This window comes from Muscardinus avellanarius (assembly GCF_963383645.1).
Source record: "Muscardinus avellanarius genome assembly, chromosome: 11".
Lineage (NCBI taxonomy): Eukaryota > Metazoa > Chordata > Mammalia > Rodentia > Gliridae > Muscardinus > Muscardinus avellanarius.
The window spans coordinates 8,085,384-8,107,599 of record NC_137797.1 but is presented as its reverse complement, the minus strand read 5'-3'; the positions used below and the strand labels follow the sequence as shown (position 1 = coordinate 8,107,599).

General features: G+C 55.7%; 2 protein-coding genes across 2 annotated transcripts in view; one reads left to right on the top strand and one right to left on the bottom strand.

The window, feature by feature from the left end:
* The window catches only part of L3MBTL2 (L3MBTL histone methyl-lysine binding protein 2), a gene marked incomplete at both ends in the record, with an annotated part of 29,831 nt that extends 25,335 nt beyond the window's left edge, over positions 1–4,496 (top strand). Inside the window, 6 exon segments of the mRNA XM_080706343.1 lie at positions 44–191; positions 520–602; positions 948–1,182; positions 1,499–1,564; positions 3,843–3,959; positions 4,384–4,496. Of these exon segments, the coding sequence (XP_080562469.1) occupies positions 44–191; positions 520–602; positions 948–1,182; positions 1,499–1,564; positions 3,843–3,959; positions 4,384–4,496 (762 nt within the window).
* Positions 4,497–4,534: 38 nt separating this feature from the next.
* CHADL (chondroadherin like) lies at positions 4,535–14,773 on the bottom strand (the record flags this gene model as incomplete). The annotated part of the gene is made up of 8 exons (XM_080704778.1): positions 14,633–14,773; positions 12,573–14,249; positions 11,985–12,151; positions 10,925–11,123; positions 5,006–5,172; positions 4,899–4,959; positions 4,602–4,773; positions 4,535–4,542 (listed from the first exon to the last, which is right to left on the bottom strand). Exons 2-8 carry the CDS (start codon positions 14,217–14,219, stop codon positions 4,535–4,537), a joined length of 2,421 nt encoding a protein of 806 aa, XP_080560904.1. The 5' UTR covers positions 14,220–14,249; positions 14,633–14,773.
* Positions 14,774–22,216: the final 7,443 nt, after the last annotated feature.

The window sequence follows — 22,216 nt, the reverse complement described above, 5'->3', positions numbered from 1 at the left end:
TGCACTTCCCGCCTGACATCCATGTCCCTGTGCCCTCCCCTAGGTTCTCCTGGATGGCTACCTGATGATCTGTGTGGATGGGGGGCCCTCCACTGATGGCTCAGACTGGTTCTGTTACCACGCTTCCTCCCACGCCATCTTCCCGGCCACCTTCTGCCAGAAAAATGACATCGAGCTCATACCCCCAAAAGGTGAGATGAACAGCACCCCCTCTGCTCCTGCAGGGTGAGGCCACAGGCCCGGATTGCGGGCACCTCGGACCCCTGGGGCGTGCGCTCTTGGTGAGAGAGAGGTGACGGCCACCATAGCCCTGTACGGCCTGGGGCAGTGGACAAGCTGTGTAGCAGGACTGTGATCCCATGGCAGGTGCCAGCCTGGGGAGGAGGGAAGAGGCTGCTGTGGAGGCTCCAGGCCGGGCTGGACCAACTATGCCGGCCCTTCAGCAGCGCTCCTGGCCCGCACCCGCCTCCAGCTGCCCGCTGCTTCTCTCCCTCAGCATCTGAGTTTTCTGACTTCCAGGGTATGACACACAGACTTTCAACTGGGAGACCTACTTGGAGAAGACCAAGTCGAAAGCAGCTCCTTCGAGACTCTTCAACATGGTGAGGAGACCAGGATGGAGCGGGGCCTGCAGGCCTCCTGGCCTGCCTGCCCGCCGCCATCTGTTACGGTAGCTCCAGCTCCTCTCAGCTCTCCACTGCTGAGAGCAGCCACTTCCAGAGAAGCCCCACACAGTGCCACGGCTCTCGCTGAACCTCCGTTCAGCAGGCCCCGTCTCCACAGAGGAGCTGGTGCCCAGGAAAGGGGCCGAGGGGGTGGTCCACAGCACCTTCCCCAGTGGGTCTTCTGGAGCTAGCGCCCCCCCCCCCACTTCTGCCAGCAACGCCCTTCCCCTGCAAGCATGTGGGGCAGGGAGTGGCCGGCGTGACACCTGCCTTCTCCCCCAGGACTGCCCCAACCACGGCTTCAAGGTGGGCATGAAGCTGGAGGCCGTGGACCTGATGGAGCCGCGGCTCATCTGCGTGGCCACAGTGAAGCGAGTGGTGCACCGGCTGCTCAGCATCCACTTCGACGGCTGGGACAACGAGTACGACCAGTGGGTGGACTGCGAGTCCCCGGACATCTACCCCGTCGGCTGGTGTGAGCTCACCGGCTACCAGCTGCAGCCGCCTGTGGCCACAGGTCGGAGCCTCCGTTCTACGTTCTCCCGACCCTTCCTGCCCACCCACCGCCAAAGCCCTGAGCCGGAGAAGTGCCAAGGGCCGCTCTGGGCAGTGGGTCGCCTCTACCTACCTTCCTTCCCTCCCTCCCTCCTCCGTCTTGCCCCTCTGTCCTCTGCCAGGCCCCTCGAGTTGCCCAGGTGGCGAGAGCACAGAGACAGCTGTCCTCTGGCCTCCCCAGCCCACCCTGCTCTCGAGGCCCAGTGTGCCAGGGCCTGGGGGCACCGCAGCCTCCCAGAGTCTCCACTCCACCCTGTGCCCTTGTCTTTCAACAACAGAGCCAGCCACACCTCTGAAGGCCAAAGAGGCCACAAAGAAGAAAAAGAAACAGTTTGGGAAGAAAAGTAAGTGACCCGCCAGACATGGTGCATGCCTGTAATCCTAGACAAAAGGATTACAAGTTGCCGGCGTGGTGGGCATGCTTGCAATCCCAGTACTTGGGAGGCTGAGACAGGAGGATCGGGGTTCACAGCCAGCCTTAGCTACTTAGTGAGGCCCTCTGAAGCTTAGTGAGACCCTGTTTAAAATAAAGAATGAAAATAGAACTGGAGGTGTAGCTCAGAGGTAGAATGCCCCTGGGATCAATCCCCAGTTTCAAAAAAAAAAGGGGCAAAAGGGATTAGAAACTTAGAAACCCTATTTCAAAATTAAATAAAGGGAAGAGGGCTGGGGTGTAGCTTGAAGATAGAATGTTCCTGTGGTTAAGTACAAAAAAAAAAAAAAATTAAAAATCTGGCAGCAAGCTGGGCATGGTAGCACATATTTATAATCCCAGTTACTTTGGAAGCTGAGACAGGAGGTTAGAAACCAGCCTCAGGCAGCCTCAGCTACCTAGTGAGGCTCTCTGTAACTTAGTGAGACATTGTTTCCAAACAAAAAAATATAAAATAGGTCTAGGATTGTAGCCCAGATTTAGAAAGCCCCTGGATTCCTTACCCAGTACCACCAAAAAAAAAAAAAAAGCTGGCAGCTGGGCATGGTGGGGCACACCTAAAATCCCAATACTTAGGAGACTGAAACAGTAGGATCTAGGTTTGAGGCCAGCCTCAGCAACTTAGTGAGACCATGTTTCAAAATACAAAAATAAGTAGGGCTGGGGATGTAGCTCCGAGTAGAATGCCTCTGGGCTCAATTTGCAGTACCCCCTCCAAAAAAAAAAAAAAGCTGGAGGTGTAGCTTGGAGGTATAAAATCCTGGGTTCAATCTCAATACCAAAAAAGAAAAGAAAAGCAAAAGCGATGGCCCCGAGTAGCCAGGTGCCGGTGCCTGGTGCTGCCCACCTGCGTAGCCTGTGTGGCCCCTCCCCTTGCACATTGGCCCCACAGGCCTTTCGCCCTGTGCTTGTGGGGGCCCAGGGTATAAAAAGGGGGTTCAGCCTCTGGCAGGGGTCAGGATGCTGAGGACAGAGCCTGTGGGGGGTGGCCCAGCTGCTGCACAGCTGGAAGACAGCATGGCCCTTGAAGCACAGCTGCTGGGCTCTAAGACAAAGGCAGAGGAGGGGACCACCCCCGGCCCTGGCTCCCCAAGGCTGTCGCCCTTCTCATGACCCCCACCCCAGGGTGGGCGCACGGCGAGCTGCCACGGGGACCAGCGGACCCTACCTGGCTGTCGGGGCCCACCCTCAATAGATCCCAGCCCAGGGCGGGCACAGCTTAGGGGCCAACAGGGCAGACGGGGAAGGGGAGGCAACAAGGTCTCCTCCCAGCTGCAGCCCTCGAGGGCCCAGTGGTCTCCGGGGCATGCAGAGAAGAGGGCCTTTCAGCGTAGGACAAAGCTAAGACGGGCTGGGTCCCTGGGCAGGATGAAGGTCACGTGCGGGGGCTGGGGACTCACTTGCCTGGCGTGTGCAAGGCCCTAGGTTCAATCCCCAGCAGCGCACACACACAACAATTATGTGAAGCTAGGCATGGTGGCACATACCTGTAATCCCAGGACGTGGGAGGCTGAGACAGGAGGATCACAGGTTTGAAGACAGTCGCAGCAAGTAGTGGGACTTGCATCAACCTTGTGAGACCCTGTTTCACCACAAAATAAAGTAGGGTTGGGGTATAGCTTGGAGGTAGAATACCCCTGGTTCAATCTCTAGTACCAAAAGAAATAAAGAGGGCTGGGGGTCTAGCTCAGTGGTAGAGAACTTGCCTAGCATGTGCCAGGCCCTAGATCCCTTCCCTAGCGCTGCCAAAAAAAAGTGGGCGGATATTGCCAGGTAGGATGATAGGGGCCTGGAAAGTGACATGCTACAGGTGAAGAAATCAAAGTTGTGCACGCCTAGAATCCTAATACTTGGGAGGCTGATAAAGAGGATTGCAGGTTCAAGGGCAGCCTCAGCAACTTAGAAAAATCCTGTTTAAAAAAAAAAAAAGCTGGTGGTAAAGCTTGGAAGTATAATGAAGAAATCAAAAACCAAACCTAGCAGCCACCACTGCCCTGCGCCCTGGCGCCCAGGAGTGGCATTAGGAAGCCGCTGAGCGCATCCGACCTGCCCTGCAGCGAGCCAGTGTCAGCTGGCGCCCTGCCCTCTGTCCCAGCTGCCTGACTACTGGAGGAGACCCAGCCCTGAAGCCGCGTACAGACACTACCGATACCACCCTAATGCTGGGTTGATTCTGTTTTATTTCGAAGGGAAAAGAATCCCACCAACCAAGACCCGGCCTCTCAAACAGGGGTCCAAGAAGCCCCTGCTGGAGCAGGACCTGCAGGCGGCAGGGACGGCCTCGCCGGAGCTGGTTCCCGATGAGAGTAAGAGCCGGGCAGCTCGCAGCTCAGTGGTGGCCCCTCTCCTTCCCCACCTGGGCACAGAAGAGTAGAGTCAGGTTTGAAGGGAGTTTATCAGCACCAAGCTGCCCTTGAGACACAGGGCCTGGGCAGCTCCCCAGCACCCATCCCAACTCAGCCCAGCCTAGCCCGCTCCCGCTGGGCACCTGCCCCCCCCATGCTGGGCAGAGTGGGCCCATTGGCAGGTGCCAGAGTCTCTGGCACGGCCCATCAGGCTGCAGCTCTGGGAGCTTCGCTGCTGCTTCTGGGAGGAGGGTACAGCAGTCTCCCCAACTCCTTGTGCCTCCTGAGGGCTCAGCGGTAGGAGCCAGGTCCCCATCCAGGTGCTGTGCTGCCCTGCCTGGCATTACAGCCTGCCCATCTCTGCTCCCCCCTTTCGCTCCTCCAGTCATCGCTGTGTGCGTGAAGGAAGAAGACCTCGACATGGCCTCGCCTGACAAGGCCCCCAGCCCCGAGCTGCCTGTGCCCCTGGAGAGCATCAAGCAGGAGATGGAGGACTGATCCCCGCCCAGGGTGGCTCCACTGCCACCACCCGCCCTTCACCGCCCTGGAGTTGGAGGCCGAGCCCCGTGATGGGACTCCAGCCTGGCGCTGCAGGCTGCGCACTGGAGGACTGGCCCGGCCTCTGCCCCTGGCAGGGCCTCGTGGCTGGGGCGGCCTGAGCCACCAAGCTGGTCTGAGTGACTCCCCTGCAGCCCCGGATCCGGAAGCTAGCATCCTGCTGCCCGCTATCCCAGCAGCCGCCCTGGGTGCCCTTGGCAGGGGTGGGCACCGTCTCCTGCCACATTGGAAGATGCCAGACCATGCGCATGCTCGTGCAGAATAAAACCCTGAAGCACTGAGTGGGACGGCCCCTGGCTGTGTGAGCGGGAGGGCCAGGGCCCAGCAGGAGGCCCCGCACACCCGGAGGGGAGCCTGCTGCCGCCAGGTGCACAGGGACCTGGCCATGCGCGCAGCTGAGAAGCTGTGACCAGGACAGTGGTGTCAGTGACTTGTGAGGTGGCCGTCACCTCTTTTCTCTGTTGGCCTGAGCAGTAACTCTCAGGGGTACAGCAGGGAAGGCTTGCGCCCCTGGGGCCCAGGCCAGGCTGCGGGGGGGTGAGAGGCTGAGCTCCCTTGCCCTGGGGTCCCCTCCCTGGGCCTCAGGGCTCTCGCTTGGGTTGGGCCTGATCTTTCCCTGGGTCAGACGTGGCCCTGACGCTGAGCATGGCCCCGGCACCGAGGCGATCAGACCTCAGCACTTCAGAAAGTCCCCTGCACCTCAGCCTTTCCAGTGGCCTTTTTATGTGTGGGCTACTAGGGACTGAACCCCGGGCTTTCTACCTGTTGAGCTACACCCCAAGCCTTTTTTTTTTTTTTTTTTTTTTTTTTTTGTGGTACTGGGGTGGAACCCAGGGGCTTTCTACCTCTGGGCTATAATTCCAGACCTGTTTTATATTTCATTTGGAAACAGGGTCTCACTAAGTTGCTGAGAGCCTCACTCAGTAGCTGAGGCTGGCTTTGAACCTGTGCGATCCTCCTGTCTCAGCCTCCCACGCGCGGGGATTACAACTGTGCTCCACCACGCCCGGCTCCTATTTTGTTTTTATTTTGAAACAGTCTCACCAAGTTTCTGTGAGTCTCACAGAGTTGCCAAGGCTGGCCTCAAACCTGTGATCCTCCTGTCTCAGCCTCCCAAGTACTGGGATTACAGGCGTGCGCCACCTGGACTCAGTGACCAGGCCTGACCTGGGGGCAAGTTGAGGCAGGAGAGCAAGGGAATGGCTGTGTCTCAAGAGCCTCGTAGGCCAGCCACCAGATAGCTCAGCCCCTCCCCGTGACTCTGCGAAGCACCTGTCGCCTTTGCTTTAGAGACGGGTAAAAGGAAGGTTCACTGAGGTCCGGAAGTTGCTTAAATTTGCAATGTCAAGCTGGGCGTGGCAGCCCAGCTTGTGACCCCAGGCCTTCGGAGGCCAAGACAAGTTCAAGGGCAGCCTCAGCAAGTAGTAAGACTTCCATCAACCTAATGAGACTTTCAAGTAATAATTTTAAAAAAGAGCTGGGGGTATAACTCGGAGGTAGAGTGCTCCTGGTGTGATCCCCAGTACAAATCTGCAGGGTTAGCCAGGCATGGTCATGCATATCTGTAAGCCCAGTACTTGGGACGTTGAGACAGGAGGTACACAGGTTCTGACGGCCTCAGAAAGAAGCAAAACTCTCATCAACTGTTTCAAAATAAAAAGAAAATAGGACTGGGCCTGTAGCTGAGGTAAGAGGGCCAATGTTCAATGCCCAGTACCCACACACACACACACACACAGGCCAGCCTCAGCAACATAGCGGGACTCAGTTTCAAAATAAATGAAAAGGGCTGGGGGTGTAGCCCAGAGGCAGATCGCCCCTGGATTCAGTCCCTCGTACTTACATAAAGAAATCTACACGTGATGACAGCACTGAGACTGCACCACCGTGTTGTTAGGCAGCTGTAGGCGTGCAGACCACGCAGGATGCTGGGGCCTCGAGGAACAATGGGCAGATGTGGCGCAGCCGGGGCCCTGCCAGGGCTAGGGGCCTCGGCCTCTCCTTTGCATTGCTAGGAAGAAACTGCTACTTTAACTAGAATAGCAGAACTCCAGTGGTGGCACCAAGTGGAATATTTTCCATGCTAAAAATGAATCAAAAGCTGGGCATGGTGGTACACACCTGTAAGCCCAGTAATTTGAGAGGCTGACAGGAGGATCCCAGATTTGAGGCAAGCCTCAGTAACTTAATGAGGCTCTCAGCAAAATTTGAGACAATGTTTAAAAAAAAAAAGAGAGGCCGGATGTGGTGGAATCCCAGCATTGGGGGGCGGAGACCCGAGGATCTCTGTTCTTGGACAGCCTCAGCTACTTAGGCCCTCCTCAACTTAGACGCTGTTTCAAAATGAAGAATAAAAAATAGCGCTGGGGTGTAGCTCAGAGGTAGAATGTCTCTGGGTTCCATCCTCAGCACTGCAAAAGGCAGAAGTAGGGTTCCAAGTGTAGCCCAGAGGTCAAAGCCCTACTCAAGTGCTGAAAAAAAGGAATCAAGTGGGGCTGGGAGGTCCACGTTCTGGCTGGAGCCGCATACGCCACTACTCTTTTTTGTGATACTGGGATTGAAGCCTGGGGTCTCACCCCAGCCTTTTCATTTTCTGTGGTACTGGGTTTGTACTACAGGGGCTACAGGGGCGTTGTATCTCTTACTATTCTCCTGCCCTTTTTTTTTTTTTTTTTTTTTTTTTTGTGGGTCGGGATGAAATCCAGGGGCATTTATTTGACCTCCGAGCTACACTCCCTGTCCTATTTTTTATTCTTTATTTTGAAACTGGGTCTCACTAAGTTGCAGAGAGCCTCACTAAGTAGCTGAGGCTGTCCTCAAACCGCGATCCTCCAGTCTCAGCCTCCCGAATGCTGGGATTACAAGCGTGCGCCACCACGCCCGGCTTTTTCTTTAAAAAAAAATTTTTTTTGAAGATTTAACGAAGTTTATTAGAAAGACAGAAATACAGATAATAAAAATACAGCCCCATGCCAAAATGGCATAGGGGGATGACCCGAAATGAATACACCCTTTTTCTTTAAATTTTGAAACAGGATCTTGCTAGGTTGATGAGAGTCTCACTAATTGTTGAGGCTGTCCTTAAACCTGCAATCCTCCTGTCTCGGCCTCCCAAGTACTGACATTATAGACATGCACCATGACACCTAGCTGCCCCTTTAAAAAATTTTTTTTGAGGTACTAGGGATGGAACCAGTACCTACTTGGAGGTAGGGGCATCCTACCTCCAAGCTACACCCCAGCCCTATTTTTTATTCTTTATTTTGAAACAGGGTCTCACTGAGTTGCGGAGGGCCTCACTAAGTAGTAGCTGAGGCTGTCTGGAAACCACGATCCTCCTGTCTCAGCCTCCCGAATGCTGGGATTACAGGCTTGTGCTCGATTTTACTTTTTCATTTTATTTATTTTTGTGTGTTTGTGGTGCTGGGGTGAATCCAGGGGCATTCTACCTCTGAGCTGCAGCCCCAGACCTGTTTATTTTTATTTTGAAACAGGGTCTCACTAGGTTGCTGAGTCTCACTATTGCTGAGCTCAGCTGTCCTTGAACCTGGGATCCTCCTGTCTCACCCTCCCAAGTGTCTGCCACCACACCTGGCCTGCCCCTTTTATTTTGAAACAGGTCTGCCGGGCGTGTTGGCGCACGCTTGTAATCCCCGCGCTTGGGAGGCTGAGACAGTAGGATCGCACAGGTTCGAAGCCAGCCTCAGCAGCTACTTAGTGAGGCTCACAGCAACTTAGTGAGACCCCGTTTCCAAATAAAGTATAAAATAGGTCTAGGCGTATAGCCCAGAGGTAGAAAGCCTCTGGGTTCCACCCCCACTACCACCCCCCCAAAAAAAAAAAAAAAAAAAGTCTGAATTTGCCCAGGCTGACCTGGAACCTGCGATCCTGTGACAGCATACGATCCTGTGACAGCATACCCAGTTAGCTCCCCACATCTTTTATTTTTGGTACTAGGGATTGAACCCAGGGACGCTCTCCTGCTGGGCTAAACTGCCAGCCCTTATTCTGAAGTAGGGTTCCACTATGGCGCTGCTTGCTGTGGTCCTGCTTCTGCCTTCAGAGTCACTGGGATCACAGGTGCACACTGCCAACCTTGCCCATGTCCCCTCACGCCCTGAGCTCACACCCTGACCTGGAGGCGCACCCCCACACCTCCGCTGGACATGGCGCCAGCACAGGGAGAGCAGAAGGTCGCTGCCACCAAGTGACAGCTGGCTGACATTGCTACTGTCACTGGCTCCAGATCTGGCTTCTGAGGCAGAACCGGGCTACCTGCAGTCGGTGTCTTTTTAGGGGTTCTTTCCTCACGCCCAGCAAGGAGCACTGTTTCGGGCTGAATTGTGTCTCCCCAAAAAGACATGTTGGAGTCTTAGCCCTCAGTAACTCCATGTCTGGCCTTATTTGGAAATAGGGTCTTTGCAGTAATCAGGTTAAAATGAGGGTGTTAGGGTGTGGTGTCCTTATGAAGGAGAGTCTGTAGACACAGGAGCACTGAATAGACACCACTGAAGGTGTTGGCACACGGATCACACTGTGACCAACCACAGAATGTGAGCTAGAAACAGAATCCATCCAGGGGTCAGGGAAGCCTGGTGCTGCCAACATCTGGACTCCCAACTTTAGCCTCCAGATCAGTCAAATTTCCATTATCAAGCCGGGCGTGGTGGCGCACACTTGTAATCCCCGTGCTTGGGAGGCTGAGACAGGAGGATCGCACAGGTTCGAAGCCAGCCTCAGGTACTGAGTGAGGCTCTCAGCAACTTAGACCCTGTTTCAAAATAAAGAATAAATAGCCAGGTGTGGTGGTGCACACTTGAATTCCAGCATTTGGGAGGCTGAGACAGGAGGATCGTGGTTTGAGACAGCCTCAGCTATTTTGAGGGGCCCTTTATAACTTAGACCCTGTTTCAAAATAAATAATAAAAAATAGGGCTGGGGGCGTGTAGCTCCAAGGTAGAATGTCCCTGGGTTCCATCTCCAGGGCTGCCCCCCCCCCAAAAAAAAAGGAAAGGAAGGAAAAATCGGTATCTTGGAGACAGAATGCCCCTGGGTGGATTAAATGCGGGGCATGATGGTACACACCTCTAATCTCAGTACTTGAGCCGGGTGTGGTGGCGCACGCTTGTAATCCCCGCACTTGGGAGGCAGAGACAGGAGGATCGCACAGGTTCGAAGCCAGCCTCAGCTACTTAGGCTCTCAGCAACTTAGTGAGACCCTGTTTCCAAATAAAGTATAAAAACGGTCTGGAAGTATAACCCAAAGGTGGTAAGCCCCTGGGTTCTAGCCCCAGTACCACAAAAATAAAATAAAAATAATCCCAGTACTTGGCAGGCTGAGACAGGGAGGCTCTCTGGTACAAGGACAGCTTCAGCAAGTAGTGAGTCTCAACAACCTGGCAAGACTGTTTCAAAAATAAAAATGCAAGCAGGGCATGGTCTCACATGCTTGTAATCCCAGTATTAGGGAGGCTGAGATAGGAGGATCGCGGTTCCCAGACAGCCTCAGCTAGTTAGTGAGACCTTTTCAAAATAAAGAGTTAAAAAATAGGGCTGAAGAGCCAGGCGTGCTGGCGCACGCTTTGTAATCCCAGAATTTGGGAGGCTGAGACCTTAGGATCGCGGTTTGCGGACAGCCTCAGCTATTTAGTGAGGCTCTGCAACTCAGGCCCTGTTTCAAAATGAAGAATAAAAAATTGGGCAGGGGCTGTAGCTTGGAGGTCAAATGCCTCTGAGTTCCATCCTCAAACCCACCCACACACCAAAAAAATAGGGCTGAGAGTGTAGTTTGATGGTAGAATGCCCTGGGTTCCATCCCCAACACTGCAAACAAACAAACAAACAAACAAACAAACAAAAATAGGGCTGAGATTTTGCAGAGGTAAAATGCCCCAAAGCAAGATTCAATCTCCAAGCCGGGCGTGGTGGGGCGCACTTGTCATCCCAGCATTCGGGAGGCGGAGACAGGAGGATCACGGTTCGCGGACAGCCTCAGCTACTTAGGCCCTCTGCAACTCAGTGAGACCCAGTTTCAAAATAAAGAATAAAAAAATAGGGCTGGGGGTGTAGCTCAGAGGTAGAATGCCCCTGGGTTCCATCTCCAAACCCGCAAAAAAAAAAAAAAAAAAAAAAAAGATTCAATCTCCAGTACTAAAAAAAAAAAAAAAAAAAAAAAAGGCTGGGAGTGTAGCTCAGAGGTAGAATGTCCCTGGGTTAAATCACTAGTACTAAAAAGAAAGAACACATCAGGATGGATGCACTGCAGCCACTGTCCCTCAGGATAAGTCATGGTCACTTCCTCAGGAGGGAGGGGCCCTTGCCCAGCTTGGAGCCACGCGACAGGGCCCGGGCTCTGCGGCCTGGCCCACCTTGTCGGCTCCTCGCCGTCCTCTCTCGTTGGTGGCTCTCCTGGCACCGGGCCCAAAGGCTGGCGTCCGCTTGGCCTTCCTGGCAGCCCAGCCCGGGCAGTCTTTGAAGATGGCCACCGCAGCCTTCACCCTCTGGCCCCGGGCACTGGGCGGGGTGGCACAGGTGGCCCCCACCCGCAGGTTCAGTCCAGTGAGCCACCTGTGGGGGAAGAGAACGTGGGGAGAGAGTGGAGGTGGTGGGATTTGGGGCAGTGGGCCTGGGGGAGCCACCACGCCCGGCTTTATTCTTTATTTTGAAACTGGGTCGCACTGAGTTGCAAAGTGCCTCACTAAATAGCCGAGGCTGGCTGTGAACTGTGATTCTCCTGTCTCAGCCTCCCAAATGATTGGGATTACACACGTGCACTACCATGCCCGGCTCATGCCCAGTCAATTTAGCTGAGTTCTTAACAGCTGCCCTGACGAGGTCCATGCCACTCCTCATCCCCTCTTCACAGATGGGCCAAGTGGTCTTGTGGCTTGAGTCAGTAAAATCGCAGACCCTGGACAGAAGCCCAAAGATCTTGTTGCTTTTGTGTGTGTGTGGGTGGGTCTGGGGATGGAACCCAGGGGCATTTGACCTCTGAGCTACATCCCCTGCCCTATTTTTTATTCTTTATTTTGAAACAGGGTCTCACTAAGTTGGAAAGGGCCTCACTAAGTAGCTGATGCTGTCCACGAACCATGATCCTCCAGTCTCAGCCTCCAAATCCTGGGATTACAAGTGTGCGCCACCATGCCTGACCTCGTTGCTTTTTTATATAACTATATGAAATGTCCGCTTATTAGGTCCCAGCCCATTCAGCAGGGCAAACAGCATTCCTACTTTATGGATGAAAGAATTAAAACTCAGAGGGCTTCACCCCAGACCCTCCAAGAAGGACCCACTCTTACCTGGCTGGGCCCACCCTGCCTCCCCTAAGCCGTCCAGCCAGGCAGAGCCATGGTCCCCCAGCATGGAGCTGGCGGGACCTTGACCAGGAGCAGCTGCTGCCTGGCTGGGCGCAGGCACGGCGCCTACCTGTGCAGCGGCAGAAGTGCACAGTCACAGTGGAAGGGGTTGCCGCTGAGATCGACAAGCTCCAGCTGGCTGAGCCCTGGCAGGGCGGGCAGGGTCCAAAGCTGGTTCTTCTGCAGATGAAGGCTCTGGAGCCCGGACCCCAGGCCGGAGAAGGCCCCAGGAGAAATCTGCAAAGAGGTGCCAGGCCCGTCTGGCCCCAGGCCTGGGAAGAATCCCCATCCTCCCCAGCAGGGTGGAAGCTGCACAGCCCAATGTGGCCCGGGGAAGGAGGGTGATGCCGGGGCCACAACCCAGGCCGTTCTTCTGTTCAAGTCGCCTGGTTGCCTGGTTTGTGCTCCAACCCCAACCCCGAGGATGGCGGATCCTTTCCATGACTCTCAACAGCAAGGAACCCTGGGTCCCAGATCCCTCCCTCCACGCCCTGGAGGTGCCCTCCCTTGGCAGGCCTCTAGTCTGTGTGGCACTGGCCTGCCACTCCCGCCTGCACTCCCGGTGCCCAGCACTGAAGGCTGGCAAACGCTTGTTGAGCGAGTGTGCCGCTCATGGCCTTGTTCTGCCTCCCCTGCCGCAGCACTCTTTCGTGCCCACCTGCTCCAGGTCACTGCTGTTCAGGAAGAGATGCCGCAGCGACCTGCCCATGGGCCGGAAGGCCCCATCTTGCAGGGCCCTGAGAGGGTTGCCCGAGAGCTGCAGCTCCAGGAGGGCGGGCAGCCCCTCCAGGGCCCTGGTGGGCACCTCTCGCAGCTGGTTCCTGTCCAGGTACAGCTTCTCTAGCTCCCTGGCTGGACCCAATGCCCCGGGGGACACCTGGGCGATGCGGTTTCCACTCAGATGGAGCCAGCGCAAGGCCCGCGCCCCAGCCAGGTCCCCCGGCGCCAGGCGGTCCACAGCGTTGTCCTGCAGGTGCAGGGAGAAGAGGCTGGGCAGGGCGCGCAGGGCGGCCGCCGGCACCTGCAGGAAGCGGTTGCGCTCCAGGTACAGGTAGCCGAGGCCGGGGGCCCCTTCGAGGGCGGCGGCGCTCAGGCCCGAGAGCTGGTTGTCCGAGAGGTAGAGGTAGAGCAGGCGGCCCAGGCCGGCCAGGGCGCCCGCCTGCAGCTCGGCGATGCCGCAGTGCTGCAGGTGCAGCGACACCAGGCGGCCGAGGCCCGGGAAGGCGGCGCGGGGCACCGAGGGGAAGTGGTTGCGCCGCAGGTCCAGGAGCTGCGTGTCGGCGGGGAAGCCGCGCGGCACGGCCTGCAGCCCGCGGGCCTCGCAGGCGCCGTGGCGGGGCTCGGAGGCGCACACGCAGGCCGCGGGGCAGGGCGCGGCGCGGGGCTCGCCCTCGGGGGCGCGGGGCGCGGGCGCGCGCGCCTGCTCCGCGTCCTCGGCGGGGTCCCCGGGGCAGCGCAGGTCGGAGGGCCGCAGCGCGTCCAGGGCCTCGCCCCGCAGCCGCCGCGGGCCCCGGCACGCGCCGTCCGAGCGCACGCGCGCCCGCGCCAGCCACTCGAGCAGGGGCCGCGCCGCGCAGCCGCACCACAGCGGGTTGCCGCGCAGCCGCAGCCGGCGCAGCTGGCCCGGGCCCTGCAGCGCGGGCAGCGTGTCCAGCTGGTTCCCGCGGAGGTCCAGCGTGTGCAGGCGCGGGCAGTGCGCGAAGGCCCGCGGGCCCAGCGCCTGCAGGGCGCCGTGCTCCAGCGCCAGCTCCCGCAGGCCGGGCAGCGCCAGCCCGTCCTCCTCGCCCGCGTAGGTGAGCGGGTTGTGGCCCAGCTCCAGACGGGCCAGGCCGCGCGCCTGCGACAGGGCGGCCCCGGGCAGGGCCTGCAGCTCGTTGTGGTGCAGGCTGAGCCGGCGCAGCGCGGGCAGGCCGGCCAGGGCCTCGGGCGCCAGCACGCTGAGCGCGTTGTGCGACAGCTGCAGCCAGCGCGCGCGCAGCAGGCCCTGGAAGGCCATGGCCGGCAGGTAGACCAGGGCGTTGTGGGCCAGGTTGAGCGTGGCCAGCGCGCCCAGGGCCCCGAAGGTCCCGGGCCGCAGCTCCTCCAGCAGGTTCCCCTCCAGCTCCAGACGCCGCAGGGAGCCCAGCCCGTCCAGCGCCTCCTGGGGCAGCGTGCTCAGGCGGTTGGAGGCCAGGTTGAGGAGGAGCAGGCGGCCCAGGCCTCGGAAGGCGCCCTCGGCCACCAGCGCTACCCGGCAGTGCCTCAGGTCCAGATGCGTGAGGTAGGGCAAGTCTCGGAAGGCAGCAGGAGGGATCACCTTCAGCATGTTGCCCTGGAGGTCCAGCCTCTGGGTCAGCTGTGGGCAGAGGGAAGGGAGGCGGAGCTGACCTGAGTCCCTGGCCTTGGACACGAGCTCCTCCCTCCCCTGCCACGCTTCTCTCCCCTCGCCTTGCCCACTCATCCTGCTCCCTGAGCCCTTCTCCAGGAACCCTTCCTCTCCAGCTCTGGCCTGCAATCTGCAGATCCTCCTGTCTCAGCCTCCCAAACACTGGGATTACAAGCATGCACCGCCACGCCTGCTACCTGATGTTTACCATCCCCCAGTTTCTGATGTGAAGACTGAGGCGCAGAAGTAACTTGCCACACTCTCCCAGCCAGGCAGCAGCAGACCCACTGGTTCCAGCCTGGGTGCCTCCCGTTGCCCACTGCCACCTGGTGCCCATGCTCCCGCCTGCTCACCTCAGGAATGCTGCTTGGCACCTCCGTGAGGTTCTGGTGCCGGCAGGCTACGTGCCGCCGGGCGTTGTCGCAGACGCAGCTCTGCGGGCAGGGCTGGGCAGCGGCCCACCAGGCTGGGCTCGGTGGCAGCAGCAGGAGCAGCAGCAATGCCGGGGGGACACGGGCTGGGCTCCAGAGCCTGGGGGGAGTCAGCTGCTGCGGGGCCTCAACATCCTCACTGAGCCCCAGCCCCTGCAGCTCCTGCCCCAGAACGTCCCCCCGTGGGCCCAGAAAAGTGCCTTCAGCCCTCTTCCCTCACCCCATACACAGAGGTGCTGGTATTAGAAAAGCGACCCGGTGAGTCCTGGTGATTGTCCCCGGCTCAGTGAGTTCACTCTCAATGTGAGGCTGGGGCTCCGGTCCAGGAGGCAGTGAAGTAGCCTGGCCTTAGACACGGGCCAGCTCTGCAGTAGCCGGTCGCATAACGGCGCCCATCTTGAGACAGCTTGGCATGGGGGGTGGACCTAGGCCTAGCCCGCGTTTCAAGCAAGCCCAGAGTGCAGGTGTGGGGGCTGGGAGCCCTGAGTGAGCCTCCCTGGCAGGTCCCAGCGCTGATGTGGTCTGCCGCAGCTCAGGCTCCTACCCGCAGACCTTAGTTCCTTTTCATCTTCCCTGTACCTTATAGCACCCTGCTGACCTGGGAAAGGGCACTGAGGGTGTGGGTTTGGGACTGTGCTCTGGGAAAGATGTATCCATTCACCTGTTTGTCCATCCATTCATCCATCCATCCACCCATCCCTCCACCCACCCATCCCCCAATCAGACTCCTTTACTTCACAACTACAGCCACTGCCTGTGTCTTCCGAGGGCCCCTGCTGCCACCGTGGCTCTCCTGGGCTCCCTCTAGTCTCTTCTCCCCACCCAGCAACCAAAGGGAATTTTCTAGAACACAGATGGGTTCTGGACCCAACACCCCAGCTAAAAGCCCTCCCACATCCTCCCCCCCCCCCCCGCTCCCTTAGACTCTGCATTCCTCAGGCACAGTCCCCAGCTCGGCACCCCTGAGCTGGCTTCACCACGGCCACCCAGGCCGGAGCTCCCTCCTTACGTCCGTGTCGCCTCTCTCTTCCTGGCTCGTCCGTGTCGCCTCTCTCTTCCTGGCTCGGGGCGCGTGTGGCCTCTGCGCAGCCTTTCCTGAGGCCTGTGTGGCTCCCCTCCCCTGGAGCCTCCCCTCTCTGCTGTCACTCTGTTTTCAGTTCGCTTTAAGTCCCAGGGCCATCCCTGCCTTGGAGCTGGTGGCTGAGGACAGGCCAGGGAGGGAACCCAGGCAGAGTCTTGAAGGGACAAGGCCCAGAGCTCAGAGACGGGGCCCCGAAGACTGATTGGGAGCTGCACCCCAGAGCAGCACCGCCTTCCTCACGACCCACCTCGGGAGACCCTCAGAAAAGCTCAGGCCCAGGATGGTCCCAGAACCCCTGGCCAGCAGCCTCTTGAGGCCCAGAAAAGAGCAGGGGCTAGCCTGGACCCCATAGCTGATCTGAGTCCCCCTTGTACCTCCAGGCCCAAAGACTCACCCCTTCATGCCGCCTCAAACTGCCAGCCCAGCCCAAAGGCACAGCACAAGGGAATGGCCAGCAGCGGTCCCTGCCTGGATGTCGGCAGGAGCCCCCCTCCTTGGCCCGCACACAGGGACAGGGCTGAATGGGAGGCATTGTGGACAGCCCAGCCGGACTGGGGCTTCCCCAGGCTGTGGGCAGGGGGTGGGAGCGGAGGCTGGAGTTACAGGGCCTCCTGCCTGCCAGAGCAGGCCCAGGCCCGAGTGGGAGGAGCTGGCCTGTGGGCCAGCAGACTTGAGATCCCAAGGTCCTCTGGGACCCCCACCTAGCCCATTCTCTAGGCTCTGCAAAACATCTAATATTAGTAACCAGCTTAAAGGGTTGCTGTAGGAGTTAAAGTATGTGCGTGGGCTGGACGGCTGGACCTGGTGGCATACACCTATACATCTCAGTACTTGGGAAGCTGAGATAAGAGGACCACAGGTTTGAGGCCAGCTTCAGCAACTTAGTGAGACAGATTTCAAAATAATAAAAAAGGGCTGGGAATGTAGCTCAGAAGGAGAATGCCTTTTTTTGGAGGTCCCCTGTGCCCAGCTGATACATACCTGTGTTTGTTCGATTCATTCTTCTATCGATGAACATGGGCTATTTCCACATTTTGGCTACTGATCTGTTGTGAATGCTACTGCCGTGGGCATCAGCGTGAGCCTCTTCTTTCAGTTCTGTGGGGTATATACCCGGAAGTAAAACTGATTGATGCGCAAAAAGTATTTCTGATTATTCTGTGTGTGTGCGCGCGCGCGCTGCGGATGGAACCCAGGAGCAGTCTACCTCCAAGCACCATCCCCAGCCTTATTTTTACTCTTTATTTTGAAACAGGGTCTCACTAATTGTGGAGGACCTCACTAAGTAGCCGAGGCTGGCTGTGAACCAAGATCCTCTTATTTCAGCCTCCTAAGTATGGGGATTACAAGTGTGTGTCACCACAGCCAGCTCCTTTATTTATTATTATTTTTTTGTGGTACTGGGAATGGAACCCAGAGGCTTTCTACATCTGGGCTACACTACCAGACTTATTTTATATATTTTTTTATTTGGAAACAGTCTCCTAAGTTGCTGAGAGCCTCACTAAGTAGCTGAGGCTGGCTTCGAACCTGTGAGATGCTGTCACAGCCTCCCAAGTACTGGGATTACAAGCATGCATCACCACGCCCAGCTTCCTCCTCTATTTTATTTATTTATTTATTTATTTATTTATTTAGTCGTATTGGGGATGGAACCCAGGGGCCTTCTACATCCGGGCTACACTCCCAGACCTATTTTATATTTTATATTTTTTATTTTATTTACTTATTATTTATTTATTTTGGTGGTACTGGGGTTCCTGGAAGCCCTTCTACCTCCGGGCTATACTCCCAGACCTATTTTATATTTTATTTATTTATTTATTTATTTATTTATTTATTTATTTATTTTGGTGGTACTGCGGTTCCTGGAAGCCCTTCTACTTCCGGGCTACACTCCCAGACCTATTTTATATTTTTATTTGGAAACAGGGTCTCCTAAGCCAGCACGCGTGACTGGCTTCGAACCTGCATGATCCTCCTGTCTCTGCCTCCCAAGCACAGGGATTACAAGTGTGTGCCACCACACCCGGCTATATTTTTTATTTGGAAACAGGGTCTCTTAAGCCAGCAGAGGCTGGCTTTGAACCTGCGTGATCCTCCTGTTTCAGCCTCCTAAGCATGGGGATTACAAGTGTGCGCCACCACGCCCGGCTCCTTTTTTTTTTTTTTTTTTTTTTTTTGGTGATACTAGGGTTCCTGGAAACCCTTCTACCTCCGGGCTACACTCCCAGACCTATTTTTATATTTTTATTTGGAAATAGGGTCTCTTAAGCCAGCGAAGCTGGCTTTGAACCTGCATGTGTGATCCTCCTGTCTCCACCTCCCAAGCATGGGGATTACAAGCGTGTGTCATCACGCCTGGCCTCCTCCTTTATTTTTGAAACAGGATCTCACCATAGTTGCCAAGGACCTCACTAAGTAGCTGAGGCTGGCTGCGAACCTGCTATCCTCCTGTCTCAGCCTCCCAAATGCAGAGATTAGAGGTGTGTGCCACCATTCAGCATCTCCAGTGCTTGCAGGTTTTCCTCATCCCATTGCCCAGCCAGACTAGGAGTCTCCCTGTAGGCTGTGTGCATGGCCCTGGAACTCAGAACAGGACCTGGCTAGGGAGGAGGACAGGGCCCTGGCAACAAGCCACCAAGATATCACCCAAGTGACAGCCAGTAAGGAAAGGCCTCTTGAGAAACCTTGAGGACATTTTCCCCAGTACTGGGGGTTGAACCAAGGGGCATTCTGTCTCTGAGGTACACCCTCATCCCCATTATTATTTTTCAATAAATTTTTATTGGTGCATTGTAGTCATACATCGCAATGGGATAAAAAAAAAAAACTTGTGGAGATATACATGCACACATCACCCAATCAGCCCCTACCCTACCCAATCTCTAACCCCTCCCCCCCCAACACAGGCTTGGCTTCTTACTGACTTTGATGTGTTTAAGTACATCATGTGCTTTAAAGAGTTTCCCTTATCCTCCCTCTTATCCCCTCAGATATGTCACCTTCATTGCTCCTCCATAGGGTCCCTTCTTCATCTAGAGTTCCTCTTGTTATCCTGTTACCCATTTCTCCCTAATATTTTGCACATTAAGAAAAGCATCTGATTTCTTATTTTTTGAGACAGTTCACTGTAAATGCCATAATTTTGTTCTCCCTTATGGCTGGGCAAAATTCCACTGTGTACCCATCCCATAGTTTTGAAATCCACTCATCCGTTGAAGGGCATCTTGGCTGGTTCCACGGTTCGGCAATGGTGAACTGTGCAGGTGTGAACATGGTTGCTCACGCATTCGTTTGGTGTTTTGGTTTTCATTCTTTTTGGTAGACACCCAGAGGTGGTATGGCCGGGTCATGTAAGTTCATTTTCCTTCTTCTGAGGATCTTCTATACTGTTCTCCAAAGTGGTTGCACCAACTTGCAATCCCACCAACAATGTATTAGAGCTTCTACTTCTCCACACTTATTCCCACTTACTGAAAGCCTGAAAGTCAGAAGGTGAGTAACTTTGACAGGAAGATCCACTCACAACCAATTTATTTTTTTTTTAATAGAAGTTACTTGTACCTGGAAATCTGCTAAGAGATTAGGTGAGGCAGCGGCAGCTTCTATTGATTCCTGGCCACACAGTTGAAGAAACCCGCTGGCCCTTTGCTGTGAAGCAGGCCCCAGTTCCAGGCCTGGCCCCACTGGCTCCCCGGCCTCGCAGACTCCAGACCCGGCCTTACCACCTGGTAGGCTCTGGTTCCTGTCACTGTGGGCATGACATTTACAGAGGTTCCCATTTTTCCCTCCACATATATTTTAATAGGAGAAAACAACACACGTCATCTGCAGAAGCTGAGGGCCCAATTCTCTAGCAGCAATGGATTTTATCTCCCCACTGAAAGCAAAGGCTCACAGCCTCACCATGGAGAGCAAAATCAGCTGCTCCAGGCACACCCTGGCCCTCAGGGCAGCGCAGAGGGCCACAGCAGCCATGAGCTGAGGTCTCCCAGGACACCTGGCGCAGCGAATCCGGCCCTGCAATGTGGGCGTGGCTCCCTCCGACTTGCCCTGGGCATTTTTCTTACATAGTGTGTTGTCTAGAATTCCTGCACAGGTGCAGCAAGAGCAGTCTACTTTTGGGGAGACAGTCTCAAAAATCCAATGGATTGGACTTGATCTGTCTGCCTCTCCTGAATACTAGCTGCCTTTTGGTTCGTCTCCACAAAACTTTTTCTTACACAGTATGTTGTTCAAAGTTCCTGAGCATTTGGGGTAGGAACAGTCTACTTTTGGAATGATTTCTTCAGAAATTCAAGGTGGATTTGGTTGGATCTGTCTGCCTCTCCTGAATACTGGCCGCCGCCGCCTTCTTGGTCTCTTGTAGAGATTGTTAAATATTCCTGTGCGTGGGTGGCAGGAGCAGTCTGCTTTCTGATCACTTCTGGGATATCCCTCCAAACGTCACTTTTCTTGCAGTGGTGGGCGCCGTGCTGCAGTCTTGCCTCTAATTCCGCCATTTTCCACTTTCTCTCCTGTATTTCAGATAGGAAGTCATAACTGGAAATGTTTCTGTGTGTTGTCCCAATCAGCTATCAAATAAAAAATCTGTTGTCCAGGGTTTCTCAGGGGGATGCATGTCCTATTCGGCCATTGCTAACCATCACCGCTGTGGCTGTGGTCGCCACTGCAGCTGCAGCTGCTGCCATCTTCCTCCCTCTTCAATATTTTTTAATAAAAGAAAACAGTACGTGTCTTTTGCAGGAGTTGGGGGCCCAAGTACTTAGAAGCAGTGTCTTTTATCTCCCAGCCAAGAGCAGAGGCCCACAGCTTCACCATGGAGGCGGGTTCTGCTGCTCCGAGTGCACCCAGCCCCAGCTGTGCAGAGGAGCGCAGTGGCCAGGAGCGCCCTTGGCTTCTGGAATGCATGTGCCAGCCGACCTGATCATGCAGGGCTCCATCTGACACGCCCGAATATTTTTCTTACATAGTATGTTGTCCAGAGTTCCTGAGCATGTGGAGAAGGTGCAGTCTACTCTTGGGGAGATTTCCTCAAAAGTTCAGGGTGGATTAGAATGAATCTACCTGCCTCTCCCCGATACTTGCCATTGCTGCCACCGCCATCTTGGTTCTCCTCCTGAGCGTTTTTCTTATATAGTATGTTGTCCAGAATTCCTGAGCATGTGGGGCAGGAGCAGTCTTTTATGGGGAGATTTCTCCAACAGTTCAAGGTGGGTTGGATTGGATTTATCTAGCTTTCCTGAATACTCCCTATTTTTATTTTTGAAACAGGGTCTCAGTAAGTTGCAGAGACCTCATTAAATCACTGAGTCTGTCCTCAAACTCGTGATCCTGCTTCAGCCTCCCAAGTACTGGGATTACAAGCGTGCGCTACCAGGTTCAGCTAGAGGACTTCTCTTGAAGGTCCCCTGTGGGGACAGTTTCCCCACGGTGCTTGCTGTGTAGGGTAGGGGTAAGGAAGGTCTGCCAGTCAGTTCTCAAACAGTACAGTGAGGGACCCTGAGTGAGCTAGCCCTGTAGGAAGAGAGCCTATGGGGGTTACCTCATTAGACCCAATTCTTTTTTCAGTATTGGGAATTGAAATGAGGGGCATTCTACCTCTGAGCTACACCTCCAGTCCTATTTTTTATTCTTGATTTTGAAACAGGGTCTCACTGATTTGCAAAGGGCCTTAATAAATAGCTGAGGCTGTCCACAAACCATGATTCTCCTGTCAGCCTCCCAAATGCCAGGATTACCAGCGTGCGCCACTATGCTTGGCTCCCCACAGCCTGATTTTATTTGGAAACAAAGCCTCACTAAGTTGCGAGGGTGGCTGTTTGAACCCGTGATCCTCCTGTCTCAGCCTCGCAAGTACAGGCATTACAAGTGTGTGCCACCACATCCAGCTCTGTCAGGTCTAATTCCATGAGGCGACTTGCTGGCCAAGCCCCTGGTTCCTGAAGTGCAGCCAGCAGGGTCTGTGCCGAGTCCCAGGTAGTCCGCAGCTGCCGCAAGCAAAGGAATAAGGCAGGGGCCAAAGGCTGTGAGGCCCAGTGGTGGGCAGCGGGTGAGGCGGGGCAGGAGACTCCCCACCATGACCTCCTAGCTGCTGCAGGCAGAGGACAAGCACCTGAGGGCTGACGGTGGTGGGACACCATTGACACCACGTCAATGACCCAGACAATGTTCCTCTAGGGGTGATACAAACTTGGAGGTCTCACACATAACTTTATTTGTGAAGCTCCCAGGCGCAGCCCAGACACAGAGCAGGAAGGGGAAGCACGGGGTCATCACACAGCCACTAAGGGAGGCCACAGGTGTCTCCTGCTTAGCCCAGTCCCCACCCCTCCCCCGACCCAGGGGTCCCTCAAGAGCAGCCCCTAGATGCAGCTCAGGCCCCGGGGGACCTGCCCCTCCTCCGAAGGCTGAGAACAGGC